Below are 24,352 nucleotides of genomic sequence, written 5' to 3'. Positions count from 1 at the left end.
TGATTTTTCCACTGAAGGTAGCCAAAAGAGCGGTCCTGACAGGAGTCTAAGAACACAATCCCTATAGTGAAGCTTGGCATCAGAAAGAGATTATACATATATCTAGAATTTTTCAATACATCTGATAAAGGCAGTTAAACACATGTTTAGTTAGTAAATAACATGTAGATGCAGATAGTAACATTTTAAGGCTTACCATCATAATCAGACTTTCTATCATGTTCAAATGCAAATAGTCATATCTTTGGATTTTTACATCGTACTTAAAAAAAGAGAGAGAGAAAAGTAATAGAAAGAAGTAAAGTCGTTAGAGGTATAAAACCATATTTCTATTTCTTGTAACTGGTGTATCTCCTAAGGATGGTCTGCTTACGAGTTTACATATTCCCTAATATCTATTGTAAAATCATTCTACATTTATTAATTTGTAAAATATTATTAATAGAAACGACCTATTTTGTATCTGCTTCCGGTAGATACTTTTTCCGTTCAGTATAAATTTAAAAAGTAACTCACCATTATATATAGGATGAACTCAAAATCACTTAGATAGCTGTAATTTCTGCGATATCAGGTTAAAAAACAGTCGATATTCATCAAGCCTGAAAAGTCATAGTGAAAAAACTATTGGATATTATTTGTTTACTCATGATTGTTCTTTTTTTCCAATCGCTTGTTAATACATATTAGTATCATGATCCTAACTTTCATTGACTACTTTGTTTCCATATTCTTTTTTTGTTACAACCAGTTATCCTTTGTTCTATTACTTTTTATTTTATCACCTAATGAGATTGGAAGCATTTTTTTTACCTGGAGTGGCTTATTATATGCCATTCAGTCTTCACAATAACCACGAAGAATGAGGCACCTCAAAAGACTCTTTGTTTCGGTATGTGAAATCTACAAAAACAAAATTGTGTCTGTAGCTATTCCATCATGTCGCTATATACTACTCCAAAGTGGAATTCCTAATTTGCATAAACACGATGTAATATTTGCATATTCACGCGTTACCTTTTTTTAAAGATTTCACTGCTCACTTCTCATTCTTCGTTTCAGAGATATATAACCACTTTTTTCTTTTAAAACCAAAGTTCTATAATAGAAGAAATATTGGAACATGGAGTCAGGGTTTAGAAAAAACGTTATCAAATAGAGTTTTGAAGAGTAAATTCCTGGGTTCTTACCGCCACGAATGATGTTTTAGCTTTGAGGTCGTATAAAATGCTGATACTGGATACTTTTGGAATTACGCTATAGATATACAAATAATGATTTTCTATTGTTGATTTTATAATGTGAGACTACAGCAGATTAGCGGAGTCTATCTTTTGGCGTATGGCTGGCAGGGGTCCCCAAAAGGTAAGAAGACCCCCTGCTTTTTCCACGCAAAACTATTTAAAGAAATATCTTCAAACTAAAAGACTGTAAACATCGGTTTTTATGGTCTAGGTGTAAGGGGTAACATCCAGACTTATCATGACGTCCTGAGCGTTTCCTCCAGTATCAGCATTTTATACGACCTCAAAGCTAAAACATCATTCGTGGCGGTAAGAAACCAGGAATTTACTCTTCAAAACTCTATTTGATAACTTTTTTTCTAAACCCTGACTCCATGTTCCAATATTTCTTCTATTATAGAACTTTGGTTTTAAAAGAAAAAAGTGGTTATATATCTCTGAAACGAAGAATGAGAAGTGAGCAGTGAAATCTTCAAAAAAAGGTAACGCGTGAATATGCAAATATTACATCGCGTTTATGCAAATTAGGAATTCCACTTTGGAGTAGTATATAGCGACATGATGGAATAGCTACAGACACAATTTTGTTTTTGTAGATTTCACATACCGAAACAAAGAGTCTTTTGAGGTGCCTCATTCTTCGTGGTTATTGTGAAGACTGAATGGCATATAAGAAGCCACTCCAGGTAAAAAATGCTTCCAATCTCATTAGGTGATAAAATAAAAAGTAATAGAACAAAGGATAACTGGTTGTAACAAAAAAAGAATATGGAAACAAAGTAGTCAATGAAAGTTAGGATCATGATACTAATATGTATTAACAAGCGATTAGAAAAAAGAACAATCATGAATAAACAAATAATATCCAATTGTTTTTTCACTATGACCTTTCAGGCTTGATGAATATCGACTGTTTTTTAACCTGATATCGCAGAAATTACAGCTATCTAAGTGATTTTGAGTTCATCCTATATATAATGGTGTTACTTTTTAAATTTATACTGAACGGAAAAAGTATCTACCGGAAGCAGATACAAAATAGGTTGTTTCTATTAATAATATTTTACAAATTAATAAATGTAGAATGATTTTACAATAGATATTAGGGAATATGTAAACTCGTAAGCAGACCATCCTTAGGAGATACACCAGTTACAAGAAATAGAAATATGGTTTTATACCTCTAACAACTTTACTTCTTTCTATTACTTTTCTCTCTCTCTTTTTTAAGTACGATGTAAAAATCCAAAGATATGACTATTTGCATTTGAACATGATAGAAAGCCTGATTATGATGGAAAGCCTTAAAATGTTACTATCTGCATCTACACGTTATTTACTAACTAAACATGTGTTTAACTGCCTTTATCAGATGTATTGAAAAATTCTAGATGTATGTATAATCTCTTTCTGATGCCAAGCTTCACTATAGGGATTGTGTTCTTAGACTCCTGTCAGGACCGCTCTTTTGGCTACCTTCAGTGGAAAAATCATTGATCAGACTCTTGTACCTGGCTAAAAAAAGAATACCTGAAATTAAAGAAAAAGTTCATTTTTTTTAGATAAAATATAAGAGAATGATGCACTATAACACAATGTATATGTTGAGAAAAGCTAAAGATGTTTTGTTCTTTTTAGAAAATTTGGCTGCAAAAAATATTGTCCTGAGGAAGACACTACGACGTGTCGAAACGCGTTGACAGACTACAGCCGCGCCAATAACATATAGAACTCCCTCGAGCCTTTTTTAAAACAAATGTTTCATTTTTATCATTAACAAAAATCTTTTTATTGTATCAATTTATCTTGTATACACGATGTATGTGTTTAATCTATTTTTATCAATAATAATTAAAAAAAGCCTTTTTACAACAGTATATTTTTCTGTGTTATAGTTCATAATTTTTTGCATAATTTTTGTCTTTAAATAGCCAGTGTTTGTCTTGTAATTTGGCCTGGGTTGATACCTTCGCATTAGACTAGAACTTGGCCTGCTAGACCATAACGGCGTCGAGGCAGGCGCGTTTATTAAGCTCTGCAACAGGCTGCGCAACTTCCGGGATGACAGTCTGGAGGCCAAACTTTGGAATGAAATAGGGCCGTCTCCCTACAGCTACTCGGTATTACGGAATATTGGGAAAGAAAACCCATCACAACAGGCATTGAAGACCGTAATCAAGCGAAGTGCCCGGCTTTAGTCTTTTCATTTCCGAAAGGGCAAAACTATCCAGAAGGAAACACGCCTGGGCTGTTATCTCCTATCTCAAACTGGGGGTTGAGTCATCCTACCTATCAAGTACATACTCACTTTTTTGGAAGGTCAAGTTCATGGCCCTATGGGTGGGCAAGTGGCCTTTTTTAAAGCATCTGCAACAATGGCGGCGCCCCAGTGTCAGCATCGAATGCAGGGAGTGCAGCTACCACTCCGAAAGCATTGAGCATAAAGCCTGCCCATATCCCGCTCTGCTCAACGACAGAAACATTTTATTGCCGGAGGAGTGGAACAAACTAGGTGTCCGCACATGTCGTCAGGCCATAATAGCTGCAAACAACCCAAAAAATACAAAGCTGAACATTCGGTTTACCAAATTTGTCATCAGAGCAGCTAAATCGATGGGGAAAGATAATGCAGCAAATCTTCTGCCGGTACATACTCACTTTTTTGGAAGGTCAAGTTCATGGCCCTAAGGGTGGGCAAGTGGCCTTTTTTAAAGCATCTGCAACAATGGTGGCGCCCCAGTGTCAGCATCGAATGCAGGGTGTGCAGCTACCACTCCAAAAGCATTGAGCGTAAAGCCTGCCCATATCCCGCTCTGCTCAACGACAGAAACATTTTATTGCCAGAGGAGTGGAACAAACTAGGTGTCCGCACATGTCGTCAGGCCATAATAGCTGCAAACAACCCAAAAAATACAAAGCTGAACATTCGGTTTACCAAATTTGTCATCAGAGCAGCTAAATCGCTGGGGAAAGATAATGCAGCAAATCTTCGGCCGGTTGGTCGCGCCATCTCTTCGCAATAAAATGTTGCGGCCTCCAGCTCATCCAGCGTGGTAGGCCTGAACACAGCCTTCAGCTTTTAAAACTACTTGTCACGTTCATTCGTCTCCTTTTTAGATTTTCTTAAAACTACGCTTTGACTGTTTTGCTACCCAAGACCACAAACTATATAGGCAAACTACCTCCACATTCGGACATTTTTTTTTTCCATAACCCATTTTACAGTAAGAATCCTGCACTGTTTTTGTATTAACTTGGGTCCTCTTTTCTAAACTTTGTCTGTGTACACATGAGCTATACGGTTTTAACATTCTGGTATGGTTTTTGTAACCAAACAATACATTTGAATTGAATGGATATGTGGCGTTTCACCAGCGGCAGCTTCAATGCTGGAATCTGTGTTGCGTCTTACTTTTAGCACTTGGTAAAACACCCAGTAGACAATGGCGGATTGTCACTTTTATTCTCTCACTCGCAGTCGGCAGAGCAGCGTCACCGCTTCTGTCCAGGATTCACATACTGGACACTTCTTAAACACAATTATGGGTTAATAATGACTGATTTTGATTAAAGGGGTCTCCAGAGAATGTCTCGCTAGTCTCAAAACATCAGCTCACAAAATCAAAGTAAGATTTTAGAATGCCCATTATTCATGATTGTTAGTTATGGAGAGTTGTATTTTTTCCTACCTACAATGGATGGCCTCATTGACCAAAACAAAAACCACATACCATCTACTTTAACATCCTGTCATCAGAATGCAAATCATTCCGACATTCAACTTTTTCTTCTTAATTTTTGTATTGAATGTGACTTTTTCACAGGGAGGGGATACCCTCTACGAATTGCTTATGCATAGTATATATGTATTTATTATTTTACTCGAAATAATTCATTAAGTCTCCAGTGATCAGCATTAGGAATTAAGGTGGGAGACCCACTGACTCCTGTTTTTGCAATCTTTAGCCAGCTCCTGCGGTCCAGCTTGTAGCGCCTATGTGCTGGTGCTGCAGTACGGGTTCATCCTGGCCTGATTTACCCACTCTCCACTGTGGAGGCTACTCAACAGATTTGTCTCAATCAATGGCATTTTTGAGTGGTGAACACTTTATTAACAGAAGTCTTGGCAACTGCATGAAAGCAAGAGACATCACAACAAACTGTGATGGAGCCTCTCATTTTCTACTGAAAGGAAAAGCGTCACGCATGAGCAGTGGACAGGCGCCATCTTAATAAAGGGACTGGGCTGGCCACACACCACCACCAAGAGTCCATTTTATAAATATTTATTCATGACCAGCGCCGTTGCCACAAGGAAGACTGCACAGTTAAGCTATAACTCAAGCTCATGATCAGGCGGGTGGCTACACAGAGCTGTCCCAGCGATGGCTGGAGAAAATAGTCCAGACTTAAAACAAGATACTACAAGCACTGATTTAGCAGGTCATTCATCACTGGAGAGACGGTGGGATGGCGAGTGTCCGGGGAGTGGGAAGAATGTCAAAGGGTGGCGGGGGAGGCCGTTAGGCATTTCCTGGGGAAGACAGAGGCCGTGTGTTTTGATGGCGATGTGGAACAAGTGACCAAGGTGACTGCTGTACAACTGGCTGTGAGTGAGTTCGACTCAAAACGGGCCAGGCAGATCAAAGGGCATTGATCTCGGCCCAGATTAGGGTGAATTGATAATGGTAAGGAGGGGTTGACTAGCTGAACGAGAAATAGAGGTTTTAGGATAGGTATTTGCAGTGCTTAATTTGTAAAATAAATTAAGTGCTACGGCCCTTCTAGGAAGGCCACTGCAACCTGCACCGCCCATTGCTCCTGCCAACGCTACAAATGACGTATCAACGAAATGAAAATGAAATTAAATCCAGTATTTGTAAAGCGCACAATTACCCGAGGGTGTCAAGGCACTAGGTGCCGGTGGGAAGATTAGGCAAGCTATTGCCCAGAGTCACATGGTGCTGGACTAACCTGCCGCCGGCACCGGGGATCGAACCCTGAACCCGTGGTCCGGAGTCAGAAGCCCAGGCCGCTGCCTCACACCTCTTCCCATCAACATAACACTTAACCATCCCACTCTACATAGTGTGACAATTTAGAGTATTTCAAGCCACACAAGGCTAAAATAATGGTGAGAGTTTGCTATTATTCATTTTTTATACAAATTGGCACGGCTGTTGTGCTCACCTCAAAATTAAGCAGACAGCGCCACCATGTGGTGGACCGTTACTAGAGCCGGTGCTGGCCATTAAGTGCAGGTGCCGAGCATCGGAAAACACCGGTTACAATTAATAACTATTTGGGAGAGGTGCCATGGACCCCTTTGAAAACAAGTTTCGGGGGTTTGAGCAATACATAGAGCATAGGGGACAGACAATGGTAGAGAAATGTTACAGATAATTTATGTGGTAAGGTTCAAGACGTCACCTAGCACAGAAAAAAAGTTAAAAGATAGGCTAAATAGGAGACTGTTGCAAAATTCGATTTTACTCATAACTAGTGTGCTGAATTAAGCTTTATGGGGAAGAATGAGAAAGCCACATTTTGCAAATGTTTTGTACTGGAACCTGTTACGGTTGGCGAGATGAATGCCTCCAGCTGCAGGGTGAGTTAAGAGTGCTCAGGGTTTCTGGCAGAGGGAGATTGGGATAGAGAAAATAACAGGGTTAGATTGTAGGCTTTGTGCAGTGGAGTCTGGAAAATAGACTATGTCAGCTTTAAACGTTTGCAGCATTAAAAATAGAAGAGATGTCCCTGCCAGGTCGATGGGAAGCAGAAAGAGGCGCAAAATTGAAAGTGGGGAGGAAAATTTAAAGTAAAAGAAAACATTGGGTATCCTCCGAATAAAGATTCGAGGATTATCAAAATCACAAGTCTATGTCACCCAGAGAAGTGGTGTGGGGGGGGGGGCGGAGGGGGGGAGCCCGGCCCGTTTTTAAGTTAGAGGGAGCCCGTAGCATTAATCATTCTAACAAAGTTTAAATGAAGACGGTTATCAAAGCTTGGTGCAAACAAAGGAAAAGTAAGAAAAAAGCAAGGTTTTACTCAAGCTTTTAGCATGTAAAATTCATTGAAGACTTTCAAAACAATTTTCGGGAAATAAAGCTTCAATTCACATGCTGCTGAAAAAACAAACACCACGATGTAACTCTTTATATGTTTATTTCAGTACTGGTCAGTCTCCTGATCATGGTGCATGAACTGCACACTAAGACTTAATATAAAGTAATAAAGGAAGCCTTGGCTTCTATTTTTTATTACGAGATTGAGATTTTCTTCAGCAACTACAACATTTACTGGAAATTAAAATTTACATTCGTCTACAACAGAAAAAAGCAACAGACTGTAAAATGCCAAGAAGGGCTGATCTTGTTTCACTTCAACTCCTGCCACTTTAGTGCAAATGTACCTGCGCGATCCCTACAAATTAATTACTGCTTTTGGTTTCTCCTTCAAATACAAATCACAGCTGTGCCTCAATTCAGCAAACTCTGTGTACTGACAATAACAGTTTCAAATTGTTCTTCTGGTATTTGTATACTTTTTTGTGTCAGTGATCAGACAGTGCTGTAGGAAAGCAGCATTGGTTTGATCAGAAATATTTAAAAACAAAGCACGTACAAGCTATGATGTCTACAGTTAAAACTACAATTTCTAGTGTTTCCAGCAAAGTGCAAAATGGAGGGATCCAAAGACTACAGAGCTTGTAGGGGACACCGAATTGGTTGCCGTGCATAGGAACGACTGCATTCTAGTTCAGTCCTTCTCACAGATGTTCAGAAGTAGTACCTTCACACGTGGGCATTCTTTCTTCGTGCATGGATCCATTAACGTTTGTATCCCATCAATGGTTTCACATTTTTCCAGTAGTTATTTTCTGCACCAACTCACTTACTGTAAGCTATGCTACTGTCACCAATAGCATTCCTGTTCCGGAGGTGAGCAAAGAAAATAGCTTTCTCTCTAAACCTTCAATTACTTAAAGCTATTCAAATAACAGCTGTTTATACCATCACAATGACCATGAATACAATTTTCCAGCTTCGCCGTTGCCCGCAATTAGGAGATTTTCAAATGCCCTGGAACAATTTTCAATAAACCAATAAGTATTTCCAATCCTTTACCCTCCCAATGATTTTAAATACATTGGTGAGAGTAGACAAATAACTAATGTGCCCTTTGTTGAACTGTCAGGTGCAAAACTACTAAGCTTAAATACATGTAGTAAACATGGTAAAAAGAAGAGTGCGTTGTAACGTAGAGGCAGAAACAGCAACAAACAAGCAAAAGATCAGGCATTTTATTAAAGCACTGGGTAGAACTGCTGCTTTAAATTGTTAATTGCTACAAAGCACAAAGATTTTTGGCCAGATTGAACATTTCTATCCTCGCTCCCAGAGTTGATTTTTTTTATTTATAAAAAAGGTTACTGTTTCAAGCATGACAGAGACAAGAAAAGTCGTGTTGGTTAAGTAATTGTTCAAATTATATACCACAGAGCTTTATAGAGGCAGGACACTTTGCGCAGTGTTAAAAAAAGGCACCATCATCCAGCTGTACCCCATCGCTTTCTAAAGCAAATCAGGCTGTCGCGTATTCAACGAACAAAACGTGATTGACAGCTGCAGTTGTGTGTGTATATTACATACATATCAAGAGGAAATCCTGCGGCAGACTCTGCCGTAGATGTTACTGACAGGAACATTGCATATTTGACACACCAGACACAATCACTCAAACCACGGTTACCTCGGTGCAAAGCTTTTTCTGCTGCATGTAACTCTTAACATTAGTTGAAACTTATTTTTATAGACAATTATTGGTGATGGAAAGCAACACTCTTTTTTTAAACAGTCTTCACAATTTCAAAGAAAGGCAAGTTTATGAGCTCGTGTTTGGACTAAGCCAATCGATAAAATGGTTGGAGGTTTCAATGAAGTCACGGTGACAGCGGAGTAGCTGGTAGTTTTATTTAAATCCGATGTGCCTCTATCTCTTCTTTGGCCCAGCCCTCCATATGCCCTTCTCGTTGCTCTATGAAGCAATGCAGATGGAACTCACAGCCACCAGAAGCGCACATACACTATTAACATGATAAAAAACACAGCTACTGCAGCAAGTTTTGCGTATGTGGAACGCATGTTCAAGTACTTTGCATCTTGGCGGTACTTCTTGGACAAACTTGATAAGTTGCTGGCTTTGGAATCCAATGCTGTAGGAGCAAACATGTATGTTTGTAAATTATTAAAATATGAAGCAAAAATATCAATTTGCAAATACAATCCTTTGCAGTGAATAAGTAACAATAATTCTGAACACCATTAGTGAGGCAAATATTTTGAACAATCCAGAGCAACGCATTAAAGAAAGGCTTACAATATCATGTATATAACACAATTAATGCACTGAATAAAGCTTATATTCTCACATCGGTTTACCTTGAAACATTCATGTACAGAAACTTTAGCATAACGCACCAATTGCCTTTTTAGGACTGTCCAGGGCAGTCTTGCGTTAAAAAAAAGTCTATATATACATACACATATATACATACACACACACACACAGATACACATCTCTATATTTTAGCTCTTGCACTTCGGACATTAAGCATAGTAATGTTTGACCTCCTTGCACTTGAGCCTTAACATCTGTCATGCATTTACTTTACTTTGAGGTTGATTTGAAAAAAAATATAATTCTTTTATCTCTTGTTTAAATAATTGAAACTAGCTTTCTTATAATAGTTTTTAAATACTCAAATATCTTACATTTAAACTGTCTCATACCTTGAATGTTACATTTGGGCACCACGTGCCACCCACTGCACGGAACCATCAATCTTCTTTTTTTCTTAGCCTAATATGCCTTTTTAATGTTTTATATTGTTTTGGTTTTAAGAAATCTACACCATAAACTTTGTAATGACTACAAATATCTCTATATATTTTGACCTCACTGGAAAAAAATAGGTTACAGAGATGTTATAGATGTGTTCGGATTTCACTTATACAAAACCATAGAAACTCAGCAGATCTAGTTCAGCGAGCAGAGCAGACAACAATGCAAACAAAATATCATAGTCCAGAAAACTACTGGATCACACAGTGTTGAGAAAAGGGAGGGTAATGTCAGAACTAATAAGCCGAACACTAAGGTAGCCGGTGAGTAGTCATGCGTGTGGTTGAGGAAAAAGGTATCTCAGGACCTAGGGAAGAAACTTGTTCAGAAAGAGCTTTGACTTCGAGGGATTCAATCCGACTTCAGGAAGCAATGTGTTCCAAATTCTCGGGGCAATCCCAGAGATCGGTTGTAAATGTTCTTTTTGTGGAATCTCTGAGCTTTTAGAAGTAAGGTCTTGGAGCTTATGATGCCATCAGTGATGTCATTTGAGTCATCAGTGATGTTACTGACCATGTCATGAGTGATGTAATATGTAAGGTCATAAGCAGTGCATTGAGGGTGTGTAAGTTATAATCAGCTCAGGTAACTATAACTGCCAAATTCCACTGGTTTTGTATGAGTGAAATCTAAGTGTATCTATAACGTCCCTGTAACCTTTGTTTTTTTCAGTGATCTATGGTTTTTTAACTAGTAGTCGTGTTTGCAGAGTGGTGGAGAGCAGGGGTGGGGCCTCTGACCAGCTCTCAGGAATCCAGCTGTGCCAGACTTACTGGAGGTACCAGGAAGGCTTCTTGGCCCCTAAGGACCCTCAGCATCCAAGAGGACCTCATCCCCCAAACGGTAGTGCACCAAGAGGTGCATTTGCAGAGTGGTTGGGAAAGGGGGCAGGGCCTCCAACCAGCATTTACCAATTACGCTGTTTGGGACTTACTGGAGGTTGATAGGAGGGGTTCTTGGCCCCCAATGACCATCAGCATCTAAAGAGACTTCCTTCCACAACCAGTAGTGTCAGGAGGCACATATGCAAAGTGGTAGATTAAAGGGGAATGACATCCGAAGACCTATGAGCAATCCCCCTGTGTGAGACTTACTGGAGATAACAGGAGGGCTTATTGTCCCCTAAGGACCCTCAGCAGCCAAGGGGACTTCATAACCCAACCAGTAGTGCAACAGGAGGCGCATTTGCAAAGTGGTGGAGAAAGGGGCGAGTGACATCCAAAGACCTCTCAGCAGTCTTGCTGTATGGGACTTATTGGAGGTAACGGGAGGGTTTGCTGCCGCCCCCCCTCCCCCAAGGACCCTCAGCATCGAAAGGGACTTCATCCCCCAACTAGTAGTGTGCCAGGAAGAGTTTGCAAAGTGGTGGTGAAAGGGGGCTGTCCTCCAGCAAATTACTGAGCTCTCTCTTTAAAAAAAAAATCTTTTGTAGCGTTAGGGAAGGTGGGCCACGTGGCCTCTCCTTACCAGGGCCAATTTCAACCCCAGGAACAACATCCCCCAGGGCCTTTTTTGAATGGGAGAGGGGGGCTGCGTGGCTTCCCTGGGCTGGTTTCAGCACTAGGGAACCCATCCCCCCCAATGCCTGGCCTTTTTTTATTTATTTTAAAAATTAAAGGGAGAGGGGACAAGCGTCCCCCGTCCTGGCAGATTATGGCCCAGGGACACCATCCCATGGGGCCCAGCCTCTCTTGTGTGTGCCCTGGTACCACCCAGGATACCCACACACATCTATTGGGGACCATGGGGGGAGCCTAAAGGCCCCCGCGGTCACTGCTGGGTCCCCTCCTCCTATGGGAGGGAGCTGCTGAACACGCAGCTCCCCATTTGTGGAAGCAATTTTGCTCTCCTTCTAGCAAGCATGAACATTTTTATGCTCTTGTTTTCTAGAAACAGAGTTAGCTATGGCTTGGCAGGAGTGGTAAAGCCCCTGCCAAGCCATAATAAACAGCTATGTCCCGGGGGTGGGCACACCAGAACATAGAAAGAGCAGGCCCGGAGGGAGGGGGGGGGTAAGGGGGTGGGGGTTCTGTCCCCAAGGCGGTGTATGGCTCCGAGATGGGGACCGGGCGGCCCCCCTTTCTTTTGGGCCTGCCCTGGGGAATTGGTGGTCCCCAGGGCCATGTATGGCATGTGAGGGGGGTCCGCAAGGCCCCCTCCCTGTTTTCAAAGTTATGCCCTGGGGAGGAGGCGGTTTCTGGGGCGCAGGGAGACTGATGCACCCCCCATTTCTGTATATGGAGCCCCGGGAGGTGGCGGTCCCTGGGGCATTGGGGGGGTACATGCTGCCCCTCCCCCATTTGTTAGTATATAGCCTCTATGAGGTGGCAGTCCCCGGGTCTGCGAGGGGTCCGTGTGGCCCGAGCATAATTTATTATTAATACCCCGTGGAGGAAGTGGTCCCCAGGATTTTATAAACCATTGGAGGGGGGCCTCATGTAACCCCTCTTATTTTTTACATGTCTCCAGGATTTGGCCCACCCAGAGGCTTCCTGAAAAAGACACGCAGTAGACTGCATATCTTTTTCTTCAATTTCCGTCCCTAGATATCTATATTTTTTGCCCTTTAAGATCTGAAAAGTACTGAACAGATTTACACCAAATCACAAAAAGCATATCTAGCTTTCTGCCAAATGTGGTGCACTTCTGTTCAGCAGTTCGGGTTGTCATGCACAAAATCCCTATGTAAAAATGCGTTTTGGGATCCCCTTTTCTTTTCAGCCCCTGCTTGACGGATCACTTCGAAACTTTCAACAGAGCACTGATCCAACTAAAGTATATGTTTAGAAAATGTCGTTAAGATTCGTCAAGCGGAGCCAAATTTATTGGCAATACAAAAAAAAGCTCTTCCTATGGTAACTGTTAACTACCTACTGACGACCGACAGTAGATATATGTATATCAATCAATCAGTCAGTACTCTCAAATCAGGACTATTCACCCATGAGGGCCTCAATGTGCTGAATGGAGGAGGGGGGGAGAGGGGGTTTTGCGGTTCAGTTGAAAAGCTTGGTCTTGAAGTCCTTCCTGAATTGCGGCAGTGACGGGGAATGCCAGAGGTGCAGAGGCAGTGAGTTCTAGATCTTCACAGGGAAGTAGAAGGATCTTCCTCCAGCTGTGGTCTTGTAGCAGGGATGTGGAATTCCAATACCCCGACGCCCAGGACATATAGTTTGGGGTTGAGGGCAACAAGTTTTCATGTGTATTTTGCCCTTGGGACAAGTAAGCCCAACCCTCTGCAGCACAAACACTTTGGCTGCCAGTTTGCAGTACCACATTATGGTTTAGGGAAGGGCACTGTCTGCAGTTAAGGTAATATTTTTGCCCTTATGTTAATGCTGTTCAAACTTGTATTTATGGTTCTTTGATTGAAAGCCTTTATTATTAAGGTGAGCACTCTTAAGTAAATGTAGTAAGCTCCGACTGCACTTCTGACAGTGTTTCCAGTATAAAAATGTGTACACAGAATTTCAAAGTTTAGCAATATGAGCTATGTATAATGCTCCCAGAAAGCTCTCTGATTTTATGCAAATATTTGCAGAAGCTTGAAAGCAATATTGATGATTCTTTGCTTTCAAAATAAATCCTTCATAAAAAGCAGGAAATATCATTTTGCTAAACTACTGCAAAATTTCAGGTACCATTTTTTTTGCAGGATCATTAAATAATGTGTTGATGCATGCTAGTATATCCCAAAAATATTCATAATGGAAAAATCAGTGTAACCAGTTGCAATAAGATAATGGGAAACAAAAATAAACAAGCATTGGCAAAGCCAGTAGGTTTCAAATTGGTGGTCAGCTTTTTAGTTTTGTCAATGTGACTTGTTTTTGACCTTATTGGTGTGGGAGCTGCCGGGCCCTCAACATTACAACAAACATTGGCAAAAGCAAAGAATTGTTTTTGGGTCTCAAAAAGCACACTGTCACATAGTTACTGACACTGTACAAAACTACCTTGTGAGCAGATATGCTCCTTGTGAAAGAGCAGAATGCTGTCACTCACAGTGAAGCCAGCTGATGCAGAGAGAGAGGTAGAATTTTAATAGACACAAAAGGTTACTGTCAACGGCAGCCAAATTAGGGGCCCAATTATTAAACAAAAGTCTAAAAAGTACACCCATAGTATATATCCTTGCATTAAGTGCAGCTATACGGCTTTCGTGAATTCCCAAGAATTTACAGAAGCAGGACAAGAAATAGAACTCCTAGAAAACATTTGTGAACTGCATTTTAGCATGAGCAAATATGCATGTGTAGATTTGCTCATGCGAATAGCTGAGTGTTTGCAAGTTCACGTTCCCTCCAACCACTTTTTTCTTAACTCTGGAAGAAGGTTTAGGTCTGCCATTGTGAGGAGTAAATTTGCAACATTTCTCAGTATAGGAAAAGATTATAGAAGAGTTCTTGAAACACATGAAAACGAGCACCTTAGTAGGTTTGCCCAGACTCAAAAGGGCATTCTAGCCCTGGAAATATTGCTTACTATTACCTTCAGCCCCAGTATGTAGATCTGCGGAAATGTAGCAACATAAGGGGATTGCAAGTATTCAAACACTACTACAGTATGAGCCCGGACATATTCAGAGAGGCTATATCATAGCTCTTATATAATGATATGCACTACATGGCAACCAAAGGAGCAAGTGGATTTTGTTACAGGGCAAGTAGATTTATGAAGCAACCTGCCCCATGGACAAGTAGATATTTTACTAAATTCCACACCCCTGTTGTGGATCCGAGAGATGGTGGCCAGGCTTGTTGGGCAGAGCTGAGATGTCTGGTGGGAGCGTAGAAGGAAAGGCGGTGGTTGAGGTATGCAGGTCCGGCGTAGTGGAGAGCTTTGTAGGTGTGCATGAGAAGCTTGAAGGTGATTCTTTTGTTGACAGGTAGGTCTCTTAGGTGGCTGGTGAGGATGTTGCCGCGTGGGATGTTCAGGATGAGTCTGGCAGAGGCGGTCTGCAGGTTTTTGGGGGGTTTTAAGGTGGTGGCAGCATAGAGTGCGTTGAGTCTGCTGCATGGGTGACACTTTTCTTGGACTCAGTGGGGTTCCACTTAAAGATCTTACAAAGGAGGTGGAGCTTGTGGAAACAGGAGACCAAAAGAGCGTTAATTTTAGCTGTTCATTGAGGACGAGGAATCCAGGATTATGCAGAGGCTTTGTGCGTGGTCCGTGGGTGGATTCCAAGCGCTGCAGGCAACCAAGAGTCGTCCCAGGCGGAGAGGGGGAGGAGCCCAGGATGAGGACTTCGGTCTTATCTGAGTTAAGCTTGAGGCAGTTGTCTTTCATCCAGCTGGCGACTGCTTTTACCCCATTGTGGAAGTTGCTCTTGGAGGCTGAGGGTTCGACTGTAAGGAAGAGAATCAGCTGGGTGTCATCGGCATAGGAGACTATGTAGAGTCATGGCTTCTGAAGATGCGTGAAAGCGGGGCAATGTTGATGAGGAGATGGTGAGGCTCTGGGCAGATCCCTGAGGCACTCTGCTGCTGATCTCTGTGGGTTCTGAGTTCAAGGGTGGAAGTCTGACTCAGCGTTCGGACACTGAAGAAGGAGCGGATCCATTCTAGGGCTGTGTCACTGATGTCAGCGTTGTGGAGCCTTGCGCATAGAGTGTGGTGGGATACGGTGTAGAAGGCAGCTGAAGCATCCAGGAAGATTAGGGCGGCAGTCTTGCATTGGTCGAGGAGGGTGCGGATGTAGTCGGTGAGGATAGCGGTCTTGTTGCTGTAGTTGCTTCTGAAGCTCGATTGGGAGAGGTCTAGAATGTTGTTCATTTTGATGAAGTCTGAGAGTTGGGCGTTGATAGCTTTCTCGAGGACTGTGGCTGGGACGGTGAGCAGAGAGATGAGTCTATAGTTCTTGAGGTCCATTGCGTCAACAGAAAGTTTCTTTTGCAGGGGGTTGATCTCTGCGTGCTACCAGTCTTCCGGGAAGGTTGCAGACTTGATGGAGCTGTTGATAGTGTGGCAGAGTTAGGGAGGGATTGAGTTGCTAGCTCTATTTAAGATGTTGTGAGGGCAGGGATCCGAGGGGGCTCTGTAGGGGATGCTCTTCATGATCCTGAGGGTGTCTTCAGAGGTGAGGGTAGTCCAGTTGGTCAAGGTCTGCTGCAGGCTGGAGCCATTGAGTGCGGTGGTTGAGGGTGGGGTAGGAGAGTCTTGGGTTGCAAAGTCGTCATAGATCTCCTTGATCTTACGGTGGAAGAAGGTGGTGAAGTTGTTGCAGAGGTCTTGAGACGGGGGATGTCAGCTATCTCCGTGCTGGGTTTTGCGAATTCTTTGACCACAGCAAAGAGTTATTTGTTGTTGTGTGCGTTGGCATTGATGTGTTCTTCGATGGCTTCTTTCTTGCTTCTTCTGCTGGGACGGTTGTGGTGTGTGTTGATGGTGGATTTGATGGCTGAATGCCCTGCTGTGATCTAGCTGCTCCTCCATCTTTCCTCAAACCGTCTGCAGGTGTGTCTGGACTCTTGGAGGGCAGAGGAGAACCAGCTAGCAATCTTGGAGGCTGCTTGCCTGAGGGTTTTCTGAGGGGGGCCAGTGTGTTGGCACAGTCAGAGATCCAGCAGTGGAGGTTGCATACTGAGGTGTGGATGTCTGTGGTGGGATCTTGCTGAGGGAGGTGGTGAGCTGGTCTTCAGTGACCTTGGTCCAACTTCTGCGAGGACTGAAGTGTGCATGGTGGCGTACGATGGGGTTGGTGAAGGAGAAGTGGTCGGTCCTGTGTGGCTCGGAGGTGTGGCTGATGGAGATATTGCTTGTGGTGAAGATGGGGTTGTGTGTGTTTCCTGCTGAGTGGGTTGGTGTTGAAACCTGTTGTTTGAGACCGATGGTGGTGAGGTTCTCCAGTAGGGATGAGGTGTTGTGGTCTTCGGGGTTGTCTAGGTTGGAACTGAGTTGGATGAAGTTCAATGAGGCGAGAGCGTGGTGAGCGATGAAGTTGGTTATGGCTTCGCAGAAGATGGGGCGGGGTCTGGGAGGTCTGTAAATGAGGGTGCCGCAGAGGGTGGAATTCGGGTTAGTCTGGATCTGGAAGTGGAGGTGCTCCATGTTGGGCGAGTCGTCGTCAGAGCTGGTTGTGAGGCGGACAGAGTCTTTGTGTACAATGCTGATGTCTCCTCCAAGTCGGTTGACGTGGTCCTTGTTGAACAGTTTGTATCAGTTGGGGATGGTGGTTGCGATGTCCGGGGCTGAGCTGGAGTTCAACCAGGTTTCTGTGAAAAAGGCGACTTTGGGGGAGATGAAGTTAAGCAGGTCCCAGATCTCCAGTGTGTCTTTCAAGGGAGCGGGTGTTGAGTAGGATACATCTAAAGTGGTCGGTGGTTCATGCTGTGGTTGGGTCTAGTGTGCAGAGGCCGGCGAAAGCGCAGTTGTGCAGGAGAAAGGGTTGGCAGGCGGAGTGGCACCCGGTGTTGAGGGTGCTAGACTCATAGCGGTGGATCGACTAGGGTCCCTGGCACTGGGCACGGTCCAGGCACAGAAGGGCTTGCCATTGGCGTGACTTCAGCACGCCAGTGGCACGGCCACCATTAAGTAGTGTGAGTGGGAGGGCTGGACAGCTGGCAGGCAGGAAAGCAGCGCTGGAGCGCAGCAGGGTCGTAAGGGTTGAGCAGCAGCAAGGACACAGAGACAAAAGGCGCAAAAAGAGAAAAAATGAAAGAAAGTGACAAAAAGCAGAAAAGATGAAAGGAAGATGTAAAATAGATCAGAGGAGAAAAAGGCAGAATGCAGAGGGCAAAGCAGCAGCAGAGAAGAGATGCTTCCCACTGGACCATCAGGGATGAGGCGCAGGTGGGTGCCTGAAGGTGGAGGGTCTTGAACACAGGCCTGCAAGGGTCAGGTGCAGCAACTACCAGGGGTAGCTTGGTTGTTCTCATCACTCTCAATGACAACATTTTATTCTTGTACATGTGCAGCTACGCCGAGAGACTGGTACTGCCTTGTTGGATTTAATTTCTTTTCTCATTCATGTGTTTATTATTTATTTTTATGATGTGTATTTTTTACGAGTTTGTTTTTGCAACAATGTGCATGCACGCATACTTTTTATTACCTTTAAAGTCTATTATATATGCTTACAAAAAATAACAGGTTTTCCAAGGCCAGAACTATGCTTGGGAATATAATGTTGTGAATACCTGTGCCCATCAATGTCCAAAAATCCTATGATAGCCATGGTCTATAGATCTATTCCTGTATTTAAAGTACTGTATAAGGCAAGTCTGTGTGAGTACAATTTTTGGGGACTTGAAAGGGCCAACGTAGAAGACAGACTTAAACTTCTGCACTAAAATTAATTAATAAATTGATTGAGAGTTTAAGTTTAATTGACATTTTGGGATTCCGACTGTGAAGACCTTAGTTAACAAGTAGTGTATGTCCATTAAACCAGAGGTTCTGCAGTGGTTCTATACAATTCTGCAGCGCAAGAGGAGCAAAGGCCCGAGAACAATGAAAGCGAAGCCTAGCAGCTTAATGACATTCACACTACATGAATTGACAGGAATAATGAAGATTCAGAATAAAAATTAAAAGGTACTGATCAAGCAAAGGAGAGCAACATCTGCTGTCAACTAGGCTCTCACCACCTTGCTTATTGATATCTTAACTTGAAAAGGTAGCATTCTGGGTAAACTGCTCAGATTTCCCAGATAACCTTTAATTGTATTGTTTGGATACTTCACCCGGGTATTTATGTTGAGGAAGGGACTCAGATTCATTTCATGGCACTGCTTTCACAACTGCCACAACACCCCCCCCCCCCCCCTCCCCAAATGCCACAGACATCCTGTTGTTCACCCTCTCCAAAGATGGTGAGAGAGCCATGAAAGCTCTGAAATGAACAGATTCTTCTCCGTTCTATTTTCCGACTACAGTGTAGGCGATCCAAGACCTAAACGTAATGCCAAGATAATGGAAGTAGTAGCCAATGGCACCACCATTTTTCTAGGGTTAACTCATCATTTAGATGCACATGAAAACCATGCACTTGCAAAATAGAATGGCTTTAGATAACCTCTTGTCAGCCAAAGGGGGGCCTACACATCTCTAGGCTCTCCGTGTTGTACACACCTCCTTTAACTCCTAACTTATTATACAAAATCACACAGACCATATTAACAATAATATGACGAAATTACACAAGATTCAAAGGACTTTTGAACCTGAGCGGCATCTGGTCTTGGTTGTTAGGAACATTCTGAAATTGAAATTGTGATTGCAATCATACTGATCGTAATTACTTTAAATGAGCCGATACAGGGCATCATCCAGCGTGCTTGCAACAAAGAAGGAGCTGTACCTGCTTATCCGCTGAGTACATTTGATGATGGTGAAGAATGAGATCATGAAGAAATCACAACTGAAGCAATACGTTTGTTTGCTATTGAATTGATGTTGGGATTTTACCTCCTGGCGAAAAAGGGAGGTTCTGATAAAATTAATTTACCTACATACGCGAGTCAATGCTTACATCTTTGCAACAAAAATACAAACTCCCGCATGGAAGTGTGCTGCTACTTTCTTTAATCAATTGCAGTTTCATTTTTCTATCTACTTAAAGACCACTGAGTATCTTCGGGCATTTACGTGCATTTCGATTCTAATTTAGTTTTGCAGTTCTGTGTTGCACAATGCACATTTCCGCTGAACCATTCTAGCAAAGTGTATCCATGAGCTGAATTTGGCAGAGCAAAGCATGGATTTTTTGAGAATAGCAGAGTCAGCTCTTGGATGTATCTGGTAGCCATGGTCTTCTTGCATTCTTCCCACAAGAAGATCCTGGCACTTGTTCATTAGTGTCTATCTATATGCTATGACATGTTCTCGACTCCATTCACTTGAATTGCCAAGAAGTTTATTCATGAAGTATTGATACGCAAAGACATTACATGCTCCAGCTGATTGAGGGGGAAGTTCTAGTCCTGTGAAACAGCAATTGCCTTGCTTACTTCGAATGCTTTTTGGCTTTTTTGAATTAAACTTATGTTAGACTACTATGCACTTTCCCAAGTGTTGTTTTCTTTTACACTTGCGTAACTTGAACGTTAATAAACAAGATTCTTACGTGTCAAGCCCTCAGATATACCGTTTCAAATTTTTTATAAAGACAATTTAGCAAATATTTTATTGTAAATAAAAAAAAAAGAAAACAATTCCTGTCTCAGCTATGTAAGCCTCAAAACCGTAAGCAGAGAAGAAATGACAAATATTTTGTATTTTACGAAATCTGGATAACAGATGAATACATTTATATTTCTTTTTAATATTTGCTGGCTTTCAGGGGTTTACCTGCAGATTTATCTGTTTTAAGGTGGATAAACATACCATCAAATATTTATGCACTTGACTAGCATTTGCAATTCGTTAAAAAAAACTAAAGCACGATGTTTACCTGACAAAGCTTCTCCTCTTTGTAGAACCTCTTCAATATTTGCAACCATGATTCGTTGTACATCCTGCAATTCAGTATTAATGGAGCCAAGGTTTCTCCGAGCTCTGCTGTCAATGTAGGACTTCTTCGTTTTCTGAATGTACGTGTCTAAAAAGACAAAAGGATGGGTTTGTTCTACAGGTTAAAAGCTATAATTCAGGAATAAACATTTTATGACCAACACAGAACATCATGATTTAACCAAGTGTCCTGACAAAGCTCACAACAGCAAAAAAAGGTAGAGTTCACAATGAATGAACTGCTTCTCAAGGGTAAAGTAGAGAAGCCCATAAAAATCGTGTCCAAATCTGAACCCTCTATTGTCTTATTTAGGTTCAGCTGCATCTGCGGAAACTCTTGACAGCTATACAATAGTCATGAATACTTCACTACACGAAATCACACATAGGCTTACCAAGAAAGGAGAACCAGAAAGCAATTCCTGAAGGCACCGACTGACAGATTACAAAGATACTGTTCTTAAAGGCAATGCACACCCATTGTTACCCACTACATTCAACATAACTGCTTGACCTCTACATCCAGGTAGGAAGACGTTATTGCTCTGGATAAGAGCCGATGTTTTCTTGCAATCCAGCAGGTGACGGCTGACAACACAAGCACCTTTTACTGCCCACTGGCTTTGCATGATGAGTGTTTTTTCGGTTTCCCTTCGTAAGCGTATATTGGCACCAACGTTTCTATCACGAGTCCAGTTTTCTCAGGGCGATCTATTGTTTAAGGCCTACTGGTTTGTTCCGACGAGAGAGCTTGAGCTGGTAAGAACCAGATGTTCTCAGTGGTCGAAGTGGGCGGGATCGGCAGGGCACGGCGTGCCCCATCTTCCTAAATTTCAAAGAGTCCGATCCCCTACTTTCTTATTTTAAACATGCCTCCCAGATGACAAAAATTGCCAAGGCCGATAGTTAAGGCTCGGCTTTTGGGGACGGGCAGAGATGAAAAAGGACACTGTCTTTTCCTTTGTGCCCAGAGTAGACCGGAACAGTATCCAGTTCTCCTGCCGCTGGCAGCTGACCCCCCCCCCACCCTTTGATCCCGTTCTTCCCTCTCTTTCTGTTTTGCTCCTCCTCATTTAGTGAAAACAGAGACTTCAAGAAACAGGTATTACCTTCTCTTTCCTCCTGGGTGGGAAAGTGCACCATTCCTGGAGGTACTAAAATACCTGCTTGATTGGTGAATTGGAAAACAAAATGTCTACTGCTGCTATGTGTTTATGGATGTGGGCTTTTTAAACCATACTGCTTACATTTTGATAGGATATGACCAATGGACATTGAAACGGGTCCCTTCGGGCCCTGTACCCATGGCCTTAACATTTCAGGCAAAGCCCTCACTAATTTCTGAACAGTAAGTGTAAAAAGAAAAAGGTAACCTTGTTATTCCTGCTTACATTTCACATGCCTTACTTAATCTTGCATTCCCTATGAGTGTTTGCTTTTTCTAGGATGTTGAAAAAAAAATGTAGCCAGCATATTGCTCTTGTGTAGTGCATCATTTGAATTGAGTCACAGCCAGGTGTTTATAGCAAGTCAGTGAATTGAAAGTTTCTCTCAGTAGGGAACCAGGTTCAGCCTTCATGACTAGTCCACCAGACCACTCCCCCTGAGGGAGCACATTCCCATGCTAGACCTTAGAAGGCCCCACACGATCTTAAAAGCCCTGGTGTCTGAGCACCAGCAGGTGGACCCTACCAGTGGCAAGTGTGGGTTAACATTGAAGGCCTGTCCGCCACAATTCATTCTGAAGGTCACCTCCAGTCTTTCAGGCAGGCATTTGAAGAAGCGCACCATAGAGTGACATTGACTTAGGTCACAGGACCCTTGAGCAGGGTGGCTCTAGGGCGACCGCACCAGGCACTGACCAGCCGTGGTCCGTGCAGGTAACCACGGTGGGGCAGAGGGGCCAGTTAAGGGGGGATTTCGAGGGACGATGCAGAGAGAAAATTAAATAAATAATTAATTTTCCCTCTCCATCGTCCCTCGAAGTCCCCCCTTAACTGGCCCCACTGCAGTTACCTGCATGGACCGCGGCTGGCGCTAACTTCAGGTGGGGCGTCGTGTTTGCAAGTATAATATGATTTCAAAAGCACTTGCTGCCTCCTTCTTGGCCTTCAACAATTTTCGGCAACAACAAAAATTTCATGATAACTTCAGTGAATAATGTTCTTAGTAGAGAGGCATGGTGTTTTGTCTGTGGGACGTTTTGACTCATGAAAAGGAAGCGCAGAGGGTTAACATGCCTGCTGCTAAGAACATGTACCATGCAGATCACAAAGTGTGCATAATGTAAATAGGTCAGTGGGTTACTGCTTTTGTCAGAGAGACCCTATTGTTACTTGCAGTTAATAAGTTAAAATCCTAACATAGAACAGTGAGCTAATAACTGTCATGTAAGAGCTGCATGCAAATTGCAAGGTATAAATTAGAGCGTTATGATTTTTCCCCAGCCTTTGATTATGCTAATGTTCATTTGGATAGAAATCAATTCTGATTATTAAAGAGAACCCCCAACCATGGTGTTACGTTTTCAATTTTGAGTTTGTGTTTCTCCAGAACAATCACTATTAAACTATGCTGCCTACTAGTATGGTTGTCATGTGACTCCTACACCTTGTAGTCCTTTGTCATAAGTAACATTTCCTATACAGTGATTTACACATGTATGATTGATTCTCTGTGTAATATGTGTTATGTAAAGTGCTCTGACACCCTACACTGGTATTAGTGGTGCTGTACATTTTCTGATTCCTTATTATGTTGACATTTTTACATATGCTAACAGTCTCTGCAAAGATTTTTCCTTATTAGTACCAGTGGAACATACAACTGCAGCAGTGAGAAAGGTGACCAGTCAACCTTTACAAAGGACCCTCCACTTCACAGCAGCACAAGTCAAATGTGTTAGTAACTTTTGATCCATTTGAGCTATAAACAATCTATTGGTTAAAATCGCCAGATTAGGCAGCAGATGATGTATTATGTGGCAAATATGGTATGTGGAAAACATTTGCAAACTAGGATATTTTGCTATTCATGTTTGAACTGCTCTTGTGGAAAAAGGCAGGAGAAGTGCGGATGACAAAAACTCCATGGCTGGGAGACAAATGGCTTGCGATTCCACTTTTGAGGGTATTTGGGACATTCTGTGATTGGAAACGTATCCCACATTGTGATTGTATTTTAATGTCAATAACTCATATTAAACCTTAAATAAACATGTGTATCCATTGGTTAAATTACATAACGTAATAAGCTGTAACCGGTTAGTGAAATGGGAAACAAATACTAAAAAATTGGGATATTTTGCTCTTCCTGTCCCTCTCTGAATCCGCCCACTGACCCAATCCACGGATTATTCCAGCCCTCTGATTCTCCGCCCACAGTTACTCTACTTTTTTCCCCCTACTTCGACCACTGATGTTCTGAATATTCAGAAAGTGACTGAACAATACAGATTGCTGTAAATATTTGTTTTCATCTTGTCACATATGCTGTGCATTCATAGACAGAGGTCAAATAGAGCTTCTAACAAATGGCAGTTTATTTTAGCCGGGAGATTGGGGTTTATTTTCTTTTTCTGACTGCAAAGGTAGAGGATTATGTAAAGTGAAGTGTCTGATAATCGTGCTGGGGTCCAGGGGGTGTGGAATGAAAGGCTGTATGATTTAACACACAATTATATAGCTTGTAATTAAACCATATGTATACATCAATATGTATCAGCAGTTCAGAAAGCACTTTTTTTGTAATTCT

At 42.3% G+C, this 24,352-nt stretch overlaps 1 protein-coding gene across 1 annotated transcript in view; it reads right to left on the bottom strand.

Annotated features, from left to right (window-relative positions):
• Window positions 1–7,392: 7,392 nt before the first annotated feature.
• SEC22B (SEC22 homolog B, vesicle trafficking protein) overlaps window positions 7,393–24,352 on the bottom strand; it is a 177,311-nt gene continuing 160,351 nt past the window's right edge. Inside the window, exons 4-5 of the mRNA XM_078687005.1 lie at window positions 20,541–20,687; window positions 7,393–9,459 (exon numbers count right to left, since the gene is read on the bottom strand). Of these exons, the coding sequence (XP_078543131.1) occupies window positions 9,305–9,459; window positions 20,541–20,687 (302 nt within the window). The 3' untranslated portion in view covers window positions 7,393–9,304. The remainder of the gene's footprint in view (window positions 9,460–20,540; window positions 20,688–24,352) is intronic.

This window comes from Lissotriton helveticus, chromosome 1_1 (assembly GCF_964261635.1).
Source record: "Lissotriton helveticus chromosome 1_1, aLisHel1.1, whole genome shotgun sequence".
NCBI lineage: Eukaryota > Metazoa > Chordata > Amphibia > Caudata > Salamandridae > Lissotriton > Lissotriton helveticus.
Note: the sequence above shows the minus strand (reverse complement) of the source record. Positions and strands in the feature narration are given on the sequence as shown.